The following is a 17122-nucleotide window of genomic DNA, read 5'->3' as shown; positions in this document are numbered from 1 at the left end:
CCTTAAACACGGTGTCCATTTGCTTTCTGGCCCTTTTAATGTTGATCATTGTAGGTTTAATAATCACCTGCATATTTAAATGAATATTCTTTCTTGCTTTGTGTACATAAAACTTATAACATCACTCGCAGCAATATTACAATCATTGTCTTGGTTTTGTTTGTGTGAAACTTATCGCCTGCAGCATTTTAAAAAATGTACGCTTTAAAAAACTGGCAACCGTCCCATTATACTGCCTACCGTTTTTGAAACCGAAATTTTATCGTGGACCGGCCTTAAAAAAACTACAAATATTCAGCAATGAGTTTATCATCCCCACAATACATGGGCAAAATATTTTGAAGCGTTTAACCTGAAAAAGTATACGGCCTATGGCCTGGTAACAAAGTCGTTGGTTTGCCGACGCGGCCATGCTTATTTACTTTATTGCCTTGGTCTTAATACCGATAGTCATTGCAGTATTAGTGGTGAAAACCTTGTTCTAGAAAGAACAATGAATCAGTGGTTTATATAAATGACAATGGAACTTTGTCATTTTGCCTACTTTGAAAAAATATAAGTTAAACGTCTGAAGTAAAGAATGCCTCTGACAAAGAGTATTACACTCCTGTACATATTTTATATCGTTTGTTTAGTTGCACCACATTTGACTGAAAATGCATTTGTTTTCACATAATAAAAACCAACTATTTAAAATGGGGAACAAATCAAATAAAAAAAAACCTAACAGACTAACCACAAAGCAGGCAGCTCACGAATAGACATTTTGCGAGCATAACTCATTCAGTCGTTGACAGAAAAAAACGAAAGCATCAAACAAACAATACTTGGCAGTTTACATGTTTAGGCCATAAGAAAACGAAAGCATCAAACAAACAATACTTACATTTTTTGTCAACATTATTGGTAGTTGATATTCATGGGACAGACTTTGAGGTGGGGTAATATGTTTTAGTACCTTGGAACAGTTCTCCCTTGGTTAAGAGCCCCGCCATATAGGTACGTGCACCCTTGGTTAAGAACCCCACCATAGAGGAAAAAACAATAAAGAAATAAGTAAAACAAAATAGTTCTAGCTCTTTTTCAGAATTCCCATACGCATGTGTGAAGAAGGTTGAAATTTTACTTGAGGATCCAAAGTCCTGTTAAAAAGTTGTGATATGCCCCAGGTCTCAAACAATTAACAGAAAGTTTTTTTTACAAGAGGCAGCAAATAAACCAGTGTTTGATCTCTGAAGATTGTAGCAAGTCAGCATCCATCATAAAAGCTGGAATAGGAATACACTGGAATAGGAACACATAATCATGATGTAGTGACGTAACACAGGGCCAAACGGTAAATTTAACCGGTCATCAATATTCGACTTTAAAATCATTATTTTCTTAAACAGCACACCACTAATGATAAAATAATCAACAACAAAATGCTAAATAAGCAGATGAACAATGTGTTCAATGATTCCATTTGTTGATCCTTGGCATCCTTGTTGTGCATTTGATTACCTGTACAAAATTTAAGGAATATTAACAAAATGTAACAGCGCTGCATAATCAAACAAAAGGCATACATATTTCCAAATTATGTTTGAATTTTTAAAATGTTACCAGTCGCCTTAAAACCGATGACTTTTTTCTTTTAAAATTGTTGGATTTAAAATAGTTGTTTTAAGTAAAGATCATGGATTCCCAAACATTGTTCAGGTGCCACTAACCACTAAAAGAAAGCAAATATCTTTCATTTATAACTCTTTTTAATGGTATTGCGTCGTATTCACTAGTCTTCCACTTGTACTTGTATCATGTTATTTTTTTGTTTTGTTTTTTGTCTTTTAACTATGGGCTGCTAATTATTAATATTAGGTTTAATAAATATTAAACATTTTCCCCATTATACACTATACTGTATTTTTAAGTTTTTGATAGTTCTGTTGTGTAAACACGATATGGAAGAAAAGAATCGAAACACTGATCTATATCCTAAGTTACCCAGGTCATTGGTTCAATCAAGTCAACCACAGTGACATTATAAAAGATAAGAGGACGGGCGCAGAGGTCAACTGCCAAAATTTTTAGACTGCTTTACAATATAACTAAGGAAATACTTAGTCTTCTACATTGTTTGAAACATTGTGCCTTAGGACCCACCCCAGCCAGGAACTGGTGTCATGATCTGTCAGACACCAAATGTAACCTCTAAATGGTAGGCGAGAAGATAACAATGTTTATGATTTACTGCCAATCACAGTATGTTCCATTACCAAAGTGTTTCAGTTGGCATTTTAAGTGTTCTCAATTTTATGTACTAGAAACATAGATGAGAAAAATACCTTTTGTCGTGTTGGATTGTGATTCGTTATATTGGGAGGGAAGTGTTGTAATATCTACATTGTCTGTGATATTCTGCTTTCGAAATAAAAACGGTACACCTAAAAATAGATACATGTTGAAAATCAAGTTAAGATGGTTCAATTTAGGACTGAAAAAAAAATGAAAAATGAAACAAATTATGTATTGTGAATTATGTATATGTATGTACTTTGGAAATGTTTGTATCTTTTGTTTATTGTTTTGAAACACTGTGTAAAGAAACTGTAGCGTGTTTTTGTTTTACTCATCACGATATTGGTTGTCAAAGCGATGGTATGGCAGGTTCTTCCGTCGTTGCCAAGATAGCGTCCTTCCTTGCATAAACACGTGACATTCGTTGTGCTAGCCTCGCATAGATCCGAGCAGCCGCCGTCGTTCTCCTGCAAATAAACCACACATACAAAAATGTAGGTGAAACTCGAATACGATTTAATATTTTTGGAAGTAATTGCAACCATAGGAAACAAATACATGTAAAAATAGACAATTTTAAAGTGTCGATCTGGGGTATTAGAATTCCACATAATTTGAGACTAAAACAATACTTTAAGCGAAAAAAAGGATTCGGTTTGTATCGCTTTTGCAAATTTATCTTTGGATTTAGTTTTTAAAATTCCAACTTCCCCGCAATTAACGCTTGTAGTAACGGTGTGACTGCAGCGCACTTACCATCTATCCACCAGTTTTGCTTTCTACTTTCTACTTTGTGGTGCTTTATAACGCCTCAACTTTGCGCAGCTATTTCCGGTTTGGTGAATATTTTAGAGTAATTGTGCTGCTACGATTTGTTTCATGCAGCGAAATAAACTCAACTTAATTAAGATACGCACAGACCAATTGTACGGTTAGAATGACTGTAGTTTCGTTAAGGTGAGAAAAACTTAAAGTATACAAACCAGAATAAGATTGTGGATTTGATTTATGTATTATAGAATATTTATAGATTAATACCTATTCCAAACTGCCAATCCCTACAAAGGCACAGTTGTATTTTATCGCCACAACGAAGATTGGCTGTAAAACTTGGTCACAACGTTTAGCTTAATATCCTATTGCGGGCGTATTTGTGTTTTTTTTTGGCAAATAAACCATTTTTCCATACCAGAAGCTTTTAAACTGTTGTTTGCACTTGTTTTGTAACTATGGTTTTAAACCATTAAATTTCGTTTTACCGCTCGGTTGGTGCAAGCTTGTAGCCGCATATGTTTGTTATCGCTGTTTTTTATGTGCTACTGATGCTTTCTTCGTTTTGTAAAAACTTTATCATTCAAGATGTGTCACACGAAAGTGTCTCGGATGGGACGTCGAAACGTCGTTTTTTATGTAATAAAACTACTGGAAGAGCAATACTTGTTCATACATTTTAGCTGGCAACCGCTTATTTTCTGTGGTTACATGTTAAGAAAAGCGTTAGGTTATACACAACAAACTTTTAGCATTGGGCGGTTCGTTCGTAGCATATAACTTACCTTACATTTCTTTATGTTTCGGATTAAACGTTTACTTATTTCTGTGATGTTTCTTGTAGCTTGTGCTGTTTCCTCGGAAAGAGAACAGTTTGTCTGCAAAAGCAAGATTATGTGCTTTGTAGTGTTTCGTAGCATATAATAAAATCTGTTAAAAGAGCAATAATTGTTGTTACGCTATGACTGGCAGTAACAGCTTATTTAAATAATAAAAAAATCTGCTTTACCTTGCAAAACAATAAACCAAAGTTTCATTAGAGTTTTAACTACTAAGCAAAAACAAAGTCATTCTCCTATTTGTTTACAGTCCTCCCAATTCCCTATAGGGCAGGGGTGGGCAAACTTTTCAGTGCAAGGGCCGCATTCAAAACTTTATAATCTTATCGGGCCGCATGGTATTTCACCAACGACCGTCACTTGCTTGCTTTTTTTTTTTAAATAACTGGTGTAAAGAATTAGGTTTGTATCATATATATACCATTTAAAGTCGCCTAAGATGCTCTGATTAACAATTTCTAACTTGTGCACAAGTTTAGCTGAACAGAGCTAACTGTTTATGACGTCATAAATTGTATTGTGACGATTGCAGTCCCCGTTTTTTCGCATTGTTTGCACATAATAAGCGGATCAAAAGCCTGGCGCATATGGTTACTAGACTGGTAATCTTTTTTCCAGTCCCACGAAATCTGTTTTAGCAGTTTGAAAATCAAAATATTTAGCAAAATAGATTGCGGCCGCAGGTTGTGCACCCCTGCGCAAAATTATTACGTAGTATATTTTCAGCTTTATGCAAATACGCTTGTTCATTATTGTACAAACATTGGTTGAAACGCTACAATTGTAATTGTTTCAAAAAAACAAGTGTTTGTTGCAACAAAGGCTGAACCACGTTTTTGTTAATGAAGTCCTTGTGCCAAAGTTTGGGCGTCAACAGTGCAAAGTGGGCTGTATTTGAAAACGTGAATCGCTTTTACTTTTATCGAACGAAGAAATTGTGTCAAGTGATGATTTGCATAATAACGTGGCAGGCTAAAGCACGTGAAAAGTATCTGTGTTTAGTTCCAAAGTATCGTGGCAGTGTTTTTTTAAGGTGTTTCCCCAAATTTCTCCAGCGGTTTCCCAAAATTTGGAAATGGCTATTTTTTGGTATTTAAATGAAACACTTGCGGTCTCTTAAAACTACTTAGCGGTCACCCAAACCAAACCTTAAAAAAACACTGATCGTGCGGGTACAGATACTGTACATGGTATTGGTATCGGCAAGTCACACCCCCGGTATTTTTAAAACTCTGCGCCTGTGCTCATACTACTATTCAGCGTTACTCGGAAACATTTGGCGGGCCGCATGCGGCCCGCGGGCCATAGTTTGCCCACCCCTGCTATAGGGTGACAAATTGTTCCACGGCGCCTCCAGTGGACTGAGTGCCGGCAGTGCTTATTGACACGCAGTTTAGTGGACTGAGTGCCGGGTGTGTTTATTGACACGCAGTTTAAAACTTTCACGCATCAAGTCCATTGAACCGCATAGGTAAGTCTATGTATTGACATGTTAAAGTCAAATGTTTTAATCCGTTTAGCTGTAGTACCCTGACCCAGTTTATTATAATAATTTGTTTTTGCTTGGTAGTTCGTAGTCCTTCATTTGGTAAAACAAATCTTTTCGGTTAACTGTACCTGACATTTGTTTTCTCCAATTTCAACACAAACCCAAGCTTTGCAAGTGATTGTAACGTAACCAACTGAGTCCATAGTTGTGATGAAGTCAAACGGCCGAAGCGCAACAAAATCCAGTGAAAAATTTGCTTCCAAATTTGCATTTGCGGTGCATCTAAATGTGACAACATGACTACAAAGCTGGGTTACGAATTAATTTCAATGTTACCTATCCGCAAGACGAACATCAATTACCGTTCCACGGGTCTCCAAATTCATCCAACACTGTAAAATCTACAAATAATTTAATGCATGACGAAAAAATAGAATGAAATCAACAGAAGGGCATTTAAAAATTTTACAGTTTTACAGACACCACATTTTATAATTCAAAGTAAATCAGAAATGTAAAGTTACAAACAAAATACCCATTACATAGGTCGATCACTTTTTGTCTGTGTAAACATTAGAGCAGGGGTCAGCAACCTTTTAGGCCAGGCGTACCAATTTACCTGTTATTTCCATGTGTTAATGACCTCGCGTGCCAACGTTATTCTAAATAATAGTGGTTCGTGCCAGAAGATATCAATAATAAAGAGAAAGCAGGGTGTTTTGTGCATGTAAGGCTGAATTTTATAACAATGGCACGATAAAAACGATAAACAAACACTACTGTATGTCATACAGTGTAACAGGTTAAATTCTTGCTTCAGTATAAACGTGCAAATCGGTTGGGGTGCCATGAAAAACCACCTCAGCATTCCTGGTAGTACGCGAACACCTTTCGGTATTTTATTTATTCTGTATTTTTGCACATGAATTGCTTATTTTTCTGACGTAAAAAATTGTTACCTAAAACAGCGGGTTGTGTTAACTTGTGTAACACTTACTATGCTGGTGCAAATTGAAGACGCTAGTAACTTTTTGTGGACAAAATATTTTGTTTTGAACTGTTTTTTCTCAACTAAAACTAAAACAATTTGCGGTCACCATTAAACTAGTTTCTAGGGAATTAAGATGTACTGCAAGTACAAAAAGCGCATCAAATGTATTAATTTTAAATTCTTTTTGTACAATTTCGAAAATAAAACATGATTTACAATACATTGTGTCAAATAACGTGTTGTCTCGCATTATATAGATTACGCACTAGTGTGTTGAGCTTTTTCGTTGTACTACATTTTTAGATTCAGCATATAACAGTTGTGTGATTAAAAACTCTTATTTTAAAACACAGGTTGTGTGCGATGACGACCTCAAAGTGGTATGCGGCCATAGAAAGGTTAGGATCCACTGCATTAAGGCAACGGCCTTGCAGCGTTAGGCTTGGTAACTATATGGCGCCCTCTTGCAGTAAAAGGAAAAATTGAACAAACCACTTATTTTACTAGCCCTAAAATAGCAACCACAACACAAACAATCCTCACAGCCGATCCCACCTGAAGGTTATGCCCTTTGTTACTTCCAGTTTCTGAGGTTGCGGTAAGGATTCTCGCATAAATTATGCTTGAGCTGTTTAAGTTTGAATCAACGGAAATCATTGACCCCAAGTTTGACTCGTATAGTTGCAGTTCAAACCGCCTTGAAAAATGTCTGGGGGCAATAGTTGACCTAAAAGAGAAAACATATTTTGTTTGTTTGTTTACAGATATGTAGTAGGACTAGGGATGTTCAAATTAGAATAACTGGGTATTCTAGAACAACTGTTTCGAATCTAGAAAATCGAAATGTCTTATATTATTTTTGACTGTGCAATCATCTTGATAAAAAGTATGTTTCATTAAAACTGTAAAAAGGGAATAACCCAAATGAACAAAAACACTGAGAAAAACTTAACAGAAGAATTAGCTTATGGTCAAAAATTATCATAACATTTTTATTTAGTGATTTGTATTGCTTTCAGGAAGAGTAACTATGTTAAAAGAAAGTTGAGGTAATTGGATTTGTCTGGTGGAAGCTGACTGACATAGACTCCCTGGTGTACAAATGTATAATGTTTGTTTTTACCAAAGGCAAAACAGGCACTCTTGCGGAACAGTTGGGACATAGGGTGATTAATTTTCAAGTCCCAATTAAACTATGTTTGTATGGGGTTAAGAAATGGCCCAAACGTCATATGTTTTGGGATTTCTTCACTGTTTTTGCAGTATTAACAGACAATCCCATTCTTCCAAAGTTTTTGTTGTCAAAGTCGGAAAACAATTGGACGCTCGTAACACATTGCAAAACGCGTGGCATAAACGTAATCACGTGATCAGAAAAGTAACAGAAGGTGCGACAATCGTTAATTATGCCTCCATTGCATCACCGTCTTCATAGCGTTGTTATAGTGCCATGTGACTTGGCGCTATGACGTTGTTATAGCGTTCACTGAATTGACAGAGACGGTCTATTTGCAACTGGTACAATCACCGGGAGTCGAAGTAAAAACATACTGCATGTGTTTACCAACGGCGAGAGCACACCAATTACCCGATATAAACGGCAAAAATGGATTCGAAACCAATGGATTCGATATTCTACTTTGAACATCCCTAGGTAGGAAACATTTTTTAAACTCGGATCACCAGTATGTGTCATTTTTACCGTTTTGTCATGGTTGTGGTTGCAGTGGTCGTAGTCTTGATGTAGTCTACAAGAAAAAAAAAACCAACAGTGCTACCTTGGCCATAATTTAAGTCAAATTGAATAAGTCATGGATATTTCATGTAAAGAATGACTTCAATATACAACACAACTGAAAGTTTTTTTTTTTTAAGTCTCCACATTGCTGCTATATACCTGCATCAACCGAAGCAATAAAGCGTCTCACGTTTCTTGGATATTTCGACTTGACTTGTAGTTGTATGTAAGCATGTTTTCCTTCTGTTGTCAATCGAACGTAGTTGGTTGGTGATGGGAATTCGTTGCAATATGTCAAAGTTCCATCAGCAGTCTTTGATGTTATCTTGCGTACAAAATAGCAGTATAAGCCACACAATAAAAATGTAATATTTGATCTTGGTATGGGTCAAAACAGCAAACATTCTGTTTGGTCAAGAACCGACTCACTTAAATGCTAGGTGCATTTTTAACATCACAAACATTCCCTATTCCACACTAGTTTGGTCCTTAGGTGACCAGCGGTGTATAAAGCTGTAAAGACATGGGAACACTAGTTTCGTATGTTAGCAGGACATGAACATGCAATTTTAAGGCTCGGGTCAGTTTGTGCAACTGCTAGGCCCAGTACGGAGCACCAAAAACAGCGATGCTCGGTACCGAGTACTGGGGTTCTGGCTGGGCTCAGCCCGTTTCTAATTTTATTCAATGATAAAATCAACATATCCACCCATGCTATACTACTTAGTCATAACGCTTGTTTTTCTAGCAAGATCCCTTACTACTCTATCCTGTTATAGTTCATAAATACATTCACAGCTGCTTCTTTACAAAAAACAATTATCTCCACGCTTGTTTTTAATTGGAGTACCAGTGAGCTTGATTTAAACTTAATTATGTTATTACAATACTCACAAACAGGTGTTCATTGTTGGTTTCATATTTAATTCTTCTTATAGTCAGCACAAAATTGCAGTTGTTCACAGGGCAGTCGAATCTCCATTCATAAAATGATGCAATCAAATGAATCGGGGAAGAGATTGTGATGGGAAGATTGGCATGTGGAATCACATTTGTTGTGGCACTCAAGTTTTTTGAAAACTCTAAAGTATAAACATATATATATATATATTTAAGTCAAGTAAACATTTAATAGGGTAAACTGCATTAATAAACATGCAACATGTTGTTACAGATTTACTGTTTTTGGTAGGGTGAAAAAGTTCTTCCAAATCAAGATTGTTTTTTTTTTTTCATTTCATATCACACAATTATGTCAATACAAAAACTGTGTTAAAGGCAAGTGAGGTTAGATCAGGGGTGGGGAACCTTTTGATTCATAAGGTTATCCAACTTTTTTCTATTGACGCTCATGTAGGCCGCATCCACTCTCAGATCTAGGACAATGGTTTCCAAACATTTTGATTTACATGTTGGGCGTTTATAAATTTTCTTAATATCATGGTCCAAGCTACTAGGTCGACACCAGTGTTGTTAAGCTTATACCTAGAATATATATGCAATTAACTGAATTTTTTCCACCGTAAGAAATGGTATGAGATATACAATCCCATTTGGTAAATAGAACATTTAATATGATGAGGAAAAAGTTAGGCACTGGACATTAGTTGTACCTGCAACAAGCATGAAAATAACATAGTTTGTTCCTGTGTCAGTGTGAGAACAAGCCAAAGAAATGTTGAAACATGTAAATGCCACCACTCCAGAACATGATACCCCAGCATCAAGGTGCATAATACTTTGCAAACTTGGTTTTCTGTCTTCACATGACATCTGAAAGTGGTTTTTTTCAAAGTTTTAAGAGGCCTGAAATTCTTATTTGTTTCAAATGTGACTAAAAAGCACATGTTATGAGAAAAAAATACCTCACTAATATTTTTAAATTTTAATTATAATCATGAACATGATTTTATGTAGGAATTAGCAAGCAACTCGAATGTCAATTTCTTAATGATAAAAGGTAAACACTGTTTAGGTTTATAGTTTGAAGCAAAAGTTGTTCATCAAACTATTGTTTTATGTAGAACAAAAAGTCTATGTATTATATATTGACTATTATATAGAATGCTGGTGAGTGGTGGGTGTTTAAACTTCTTCGTACTTACTGTACAACTACCACCAGATGCCAATACACCTTCAACCAATGCCACTGTTACGTATTTGCTCTTGGGATATTTGAGGTGTTTTGTAGAAGTAAATCCTGATATAAGTCGAAGAAATGAGCTGTTGATATCGCCTGTGTACAAAAAGTTGTATGAAGTATGCTATTGAGTGTCGCACACTGCTGATCTAAAAACAATTCAGACAGAAAGAATTAAAAACAAACGAAACACCATTTTATAGTTTATCAAAAATTTAACTGATGCAACAAGTCCAATTTGCAACTATTCTTATTCTAATAACAAGTGATTTAGATAACTATTGTACTGTTAACCTTCAACATCTTGAATGATTATCACCAATAAAGCAAAAGTCATAACGTTTTTCATTCTGACAGTTGATTCACATATAACACAACAGAAGTAACAAGTAACCAGTAACCTATGAGACAGGGAACTAAAAGTCAGTTAAACAAAACACTATGCAAATCATAGCCAGAAAGTTTCAACTTTTAAACTCTAACGTTTAGGAAAAAAATCAAGAATTATTTTTAGTTTTTGCAATGCAGGACTTGGAATGCTGTAGCATTTCTATGCATGTTTTTGTTTGCTTTGGTGCTTGTTTAAGTATTAATAAGAAGTTAAACATTTATGCAACAACATTCAATATGACAAGTTGCAGTTCTGTAAACTTTGTCCATTAAAACAACTCTTGTTAAATTGTTACAAACGCACATAACTTTAAAACAAGATTAAACTTAACCTACATCGTTTTGCTTTGATTGTATTCATACATTCTTTGTGCGTTCTAAAATGCCTTGGATCAGATTAGGTTGCTTTATTGTAAACTGCAGATGCAGACTTTGCACGTTTTCATCATCCAAATTCCAAAAACATGGTCTTTATACCGTCCAAATCTACTACAAGTGCCTTTGCTACACTTTTCGAAATGTGAACTGTGAATTCGATACACAATTCCATTGTGGAAGATTTTACCGTTTGTTTTAGGGGAAATTGCCTTTTCACAACGTGTTTGGTTTATTTTTGAAATTTGTATCTTCACATCGGAACTTTACTCAGTGCCTTACTTTTCGTCTTAACCAGGGGTTCTTAAACTTTTTCGGCCGTGCCCCACTTGACACTGTTTATTTACTCTCACGCCCCCCTAAAAAACGTTAGCACTGATGATGCTTGTCTTGTTTTTTTGAAAACAACATACATCGTAGGTCCACCTTAAGCTACTGTCAAGTTAGTTCTAATCGTTATAAAAAGCCACTTCAACACTAATAAGTTGCGAAAAAAAGTTTTTTGCGCGGGCACAGAGCCACGTTGCCAGCATTCTTGTAAACTACGCATATTCTGCCCAGAAATTGTTGATTCACTCAAAGCCAAGGCAAGCTCTAATGCGAAATTGCGAACAAATAAAGAATGTGCAGTCGACAATATAGTGCAGTGGTCACCAAACTACGGCCCGCGCTCCCATTTTTTAGGTTTGCCAAAACGTATTGATAACTTTGTTACTGTCAAAAATTAATCTACTCCTTACGAAAGCTTACTGTTACGATATGTAAAATTAATATTACCGACTCTCAAAGGATTGCAACGCCCAGGATTGATCCAAAGCCAGTTCATTACGTCACAGACAAAACAAAACGTGTTAATTGTGCGCAAACAATTGCCTTATTGTGTTACTTGTGACGTAATATACAAACATTCCTTGTAAGATGAGACTAACTATACAATTTAACAGATTTTAAATTGGTTTTTAAAAAGACCAAAAAAATAATCTTGGCGCCCCTATAAAAATATTCTCGTGGGCTAAGCTTGAGAAGGCGGCACTAGGGCATGTAAACTATGCGGTACGCGCGAATTAGTATTAAACGTATCCGGCCCGCAGTGTAGAAAAGTTTGGTTAGTACTGGACATCCATTTCAGAGGTAATGAAGCGTTTACTTTAAACAATAAGTTCGAAATCAGCGCCGACATAATTCCAATGCATTCATTTACAATTGTTTGCAAGTGAAAACTTTGCAGCCAGATTGTGCTGCGCCCCCCTTGCGAACCATTCACGCCCCCCTAGGGGGGCGCGCCCCCCAGTTTAAGAACCCCTGGTCTTAACTGATCATGCGTCCAAGCGTGGAAAATGGCGGGACGTCGTGAAAACCGCTGAATATCGGGTTAAATTGCTGACGGTTAGTGCTATTAAGGTTGGGATAAGGTTTTATAATAGAAAATCATTAAAAATATGTCCCCCGGATACCTTCCGCGGCCGAGGGAAACATTCAGCGGCTGAGGGAGACTTCCCGCCCAAGCATTTTAGCTGAATGTTAGGAAACAGCTGAATAAGTTTTAGGCAGGGACATTGTTTGATTCATATACTATTATAAAACCTATATCAACCCTAATAGCACTAACCGTCAGCAATTTATCCGATATTTAGCGGTTTCCGCGACGTCCCGCCCGTCCCGCCCATTCAGCGTTTTTTACTACAACTTATAGCCCAATAGCTTGTTCCTTTGATTTGAGACTAGTTTGCTCATGTCGATATATTTGCAGATGGAATCCGTAGTTCGTTTGTTCGCTTGATCTCTGGATTTTCTTCACCAAACATATTACGTTTCCAGGAAGCAAATATCAAACAATTGCTTTGGTTGATGGGAAGTTAGCACGCAACGAAAACTGTTAAAGCATTTATTCTGCGCATTCTCGCATGCAAGTATCTTTTGTACATATATAGCCTACCGTTCAAACTATTTTTAGTTTTAGGTAATCTGCGAAGATTGTTCTGCTCAGAACAATCTTAAGAGTGACACGGAGGGACAGACTCAGCAATGAGCACATTCGAAAGATGCTGGGCATGACCGAGACCATAGAAGATGTGGTGTCGGCGAGGAGACTTCGATGGTTCGGGCATGTCGCCAGAAGCAGTGAACTTATAAATTCCAGCTACAAGCAAGACTTTGGTAAAGCTAGAAGAAGAGGACGCCCACCAAAGAGATGGACAGACGCCATCAGGCAAGAGTGTGGAGTTCCTCTTCTGACGTTAGAGAGGGAAGCGATCAGAAGAAAGAACCTTGTGTCCATCAAAGCGAGGGGACGCCAAGTCCTGAGCATTGATTGATTGATTGATTGGTTGAATCTGCGAAGACCATCACTTAGATGTTTTATATGTTAGCACTGCAGTTACCTGTTCAGGTGTTGTGGCATTTCAATGTTCAAACGTATCGGTGAATTAAGTTTTTTTTTAATACATTGCTCCAGGCTATGCCATGTTTATGCTTGTTGCAGGTAGTTTTGTTTGTGTTTTTTTTTTCTATTTGGTTTTGGTCAGTGGTTTTGTCAGTCATTTTACCAATTTGTTTTGTTTCTGTGCTTAGAATTTGCAAAGCTTTTAAACAATACCAGTAAAATCATTCCCTGTGCCAACCTGCCAACCACTTTATCTGCACCAAACCACTTGGAAGTATCATTTTATGAATGGCGGGTCTACTGTCCAATTAACAACTGTAACTTCATGCTAACCATGATAGACATAAACTGCGATGTAAACACGGAGCATCTATTTGTAAGCACATTTAATCCGCAGTTTAAAATAACGATTAGTCCTTTACTCTTTTGGTTGGTGTGTGAGTGATTAATCGATTAATGGTTTGTGAATGACTGCCATAAGAAAAAGAGTTTAAACCAAAAGTAATAAAAGTAAACAGCAACGATTCAATAGCCAATACACAAACACGACACTAACTAAAGCGCTACATTAAAATGCCCTTTGTCATGTAGATTTGTTTAATTTTATAGATTTTTAAGTAAAATCTAAATGCTTTTGCATGACAACCAGTATACGTTAGCATAATTTAGCAGTAAATAAAATGGTTTGTCTTGCAAAACATTCCAATGATGAAGATTTTTCTCCCTCTAGGTTGTGACCTAAACCATTGATGGATCTCTTTCATATTGCAATGAAGTTTATTCTTGTAGTTTTCTTCAATTTACGACGGTGGGAAAATACATTTCCATTCAGTTACAAATTTTTCGAAATATCCAGCAACTGGAAACAGGTTTTCAGCAAAACTAGACGCAGGTATGTTAACAAAAATACTGATAAAATACGCCGTATTTTGTTTTTAATTCGGTATTGCAGTTCAGATTGAGACAAGTTTTTTGTTCCGAATACGGCTTATCCCGATGTTTGCGATTCATTTTTTGTACAAAAGCGGAAATGGGAGGAACTTGTTTAGCAAATTACCTGAGTCTGGAATAGTTGACCGCTTTTTATTTAGCTCTTACTGTGTGACGATGTGTGCGATTAGAGCTGCGCAAAAGATAGGTTCTTTTTACCAAACACTCCACTAGTTATAACGATTTCTTTATTAACGATTCAAATCCATGTTAACCTAAACTTGAAAATTTGGAATGGTACACAGTTATGCCATAAACGCAAATTGTAATTATGCATGGTATAAGAGACTAGGGTTCAGAAACATTCACGGTTCACCACGCTTAAAGGTGCATTGACTGACGTATAAGCAATATTTTCCTTATATGATTCTGCTTGTGCCAAAGGTAAAGTGGGAAAAAATCCTGGCAAATATCTGACAAAATAGACAGCAGCAAAAACAAAGGCAATGGTTAAAATTCAAAACTAAGCAGCAACTCTGGCAGTGACTCGTTGGGGGCAGTGGATGAAAAACTGTTAAAAATCAACGATTAAGATTACTACGTTGATCATCTGGATAGGAACAAAATCGTAAAAAAATGTTGATAATTCGCTTTAAATCCATGCAAATTTGTTGCAGTTCGTCAGTCATTAAGAAGCACAATGGTTAAAATAAAGAACGATATTCACATCCAAAGCTGTATTTATGAATTCGCCTTGTAAACCTAAAGATGTATAGTTGTTTTACAGGAGACATATTGGTGTTCATTTGTTACCACTTTGTCACCTCATAAATGAGTTCATTTAAGGCGAACGGATAATTAAATGCTAGTTCAAGTTAGCATTGTATATACCTATTTAAGGCTGTTTAGGACAGATACTATGTTCAAAAAATACAAAATTTTGGATGAAAACTGTTTTGTTATAGATTGTTTGCCTCTTCAGAAGTGTTTTTTGCACGCTTTGAATAAAGCCAAATAAGTTAAAAAAATAACCTGTAACTTTTCACTTCAACCATGTATTAGTCCATCTTAAATTTTTTTTAAAATATTAAAACTGATTTTGAGTGAAACTTTGTAGGTATTATTATACAAGCAGACTTTGCATCAGAAATCTACTAGTCTCACCAGTGCAAAACGGAGTGACATTCCAGGTAGCATCCGTTTGACAAACAGCGATCTGAGGATCTCCTTCAAATGGTGGTATACATGAAAATCTATGTATGCTGAGGTAACCCTTGTTGGGTGGAACATCTTCTTTAACTCCAGGAAGAGACGAGTTTCTGCAGTCTAACAACGAAAAAAGGCGTTAACATCTTTGAGTAAGTTTAAAGCGCAACTTTAAATCAACCATTCCTCATGAAAAATTTGCCCAGAAAGTCGATTTGCAATTTTTCGAAGACGATTTGGTGACCCAAGTATCGACTAATTCCAACTTAACCGCTTCAGCACTTTATATGCTAAGTTTAAAAAGCAAAAGCAATCATTGCCAAGAGTTACCCGCAAGAACGATTTCCTTTCTCCATGATTTTTTAGGACCGACTAACTCCACTGTTGCGTTTGATTTAAATGGTGTGATGACTTCAAGGTCAGATTGGCAAGAGGTACCCAAACATCGGCAGGCGAAACGAAAAGTGCTCGAATCAGAAAACCATGTTTTGTTTTCTACGCAATTCCCAATTACACGTATTCCACCTATTACCCACATTACAGAAACTTCCATTTGGTTTGTTTGAATTGTAGCACTTGACACAACTCCTGTGTAATTGAACGCCAATGTGTCCACCTGCTCCACGTCTTCAACAGAATAAACTAAATAAGTTGTGTTGATTTAGCAAAAACATCTTTACATGTTATTCAGGAAATTTGTTTAACAAATTAAGTAAGAAAATAGGCTATCCAATAAAATAATTAAGAAATAAAAACTCTTTGGTTCACTGATGGACCGCAAGTGTCAAATGAATGGCGTGTACCAACACCACTGTTCAATTAGTTTTTTTCTGCCCTGTGACATTGTTTGTTCAAATTGCGCATCAAGCACCTGAGACAACTACATTTTCGTTACTCTACCATCAGAAAGTTGGATCCCGTAAAATAAACATTCACTAAGTGTAATGACAGTCAAGATATGTGTGTTCGTGCATGATTTTTGAACGCGTCTACTTCTATTTAAACTCAATCCACTTTATTTATTGATATTTGATTTGTTTTAAGAGTCCATAGCATCTGTTGACGTTTTATATCGTGTTCAAAGAACTATTTGAAGAAACTTATACATTGTTTAAAGAAACTCTGTTTTCGATACTCACTATTCCTAGCGCCTGTCAGCGGAAGAGCATCACACATCGATATTATCGTCAAATACAACAAAAATAGTTTACAAGTTTCTTGATTTCCTGTAAAACAAGTAACCAACAGGTAGCGAGTAAAAATGGACACTCAAAAAAACATGAAAGTAAAAGCGATTTATTTGACAAATATTAAGCCTACTCTGCACTTTTCAATCAAGTTTAGGCCGTTACAGTGCTTGCAATTGAGCACAAAACACTGTTTTGGAGTGACTAATGCAAACCTGCACAACAGCATCTAAAATTGGCTACATGCAACCGACAGTGGATTATTTAACGTACGTTCAAGGAATTTGTTTCACAAATATATCCGATAATTTTTTTTTGTAATTTTGTTTTGTTATGCTGATACAACATGGACAAGCTTAGGCCAAAATATGAACTACAAATTTTGCTTTTTTGTGAACTTTGT

The 17122-nt window shown here is 36.2% G+C and overlaps 1 protein-coding gene across 1 annotated transcript; it reads right to left on the bottom strand.

Annotated features, from left to right (window-relative positions):
* Positions 1–599: 599 nt before the first annotated feature.
* LOC145212838 (uncharacterized) lies at positions 600–11188 on the bottom strand. The gene is made up of 13 exons (XM_080081099.1): positions 11116–11188; positions 10214–10344; positions 9722–9881; positions 9003–9190; positions 8268–8433; positions 8073–8118; positions 6926–7097; positions 5716–5780; positions 5508–5661; positions 3837–3929; positions 2612–2747; positions 2328–2426; positions 600–1503 (listed from the first exon to the last, which is right to left on the bottom strand). The coding sequence occupies exons 1-13, from the start codon at positions 11186–11188 to the stop codon at positions 1376–1378; spliced, it is 1611 nt and encodes a 536-aa protein (XP_079937225.1). The 3' UTR covers positions 600–1375.
* Between the last annotated feature and the right edge of the window lie 5934 nt (positions 11189–17122).

The sequence above is a fragment of the Phallusia mammillata genome, chromosome 2 (assembly GCF_965637545.1).
Source record: "Phallusia mammillata chromosome 2, kaPhaMamm4.hap1.1, whole genome shotgun sequence".
NCBI classification, from domain to species: domain Eukaryota; kingdom Metazoa; phylum Chordata; class Ascidiacea; order Phlebobranchia; family Ascidiidae; genus Phallusia; species Phallusia mammillata.
The sequence above is the reverse complement of the archived record's forward strand: the minus strand, read 5'-3'. Positions and strand labels throughout refer to the sequence as shown.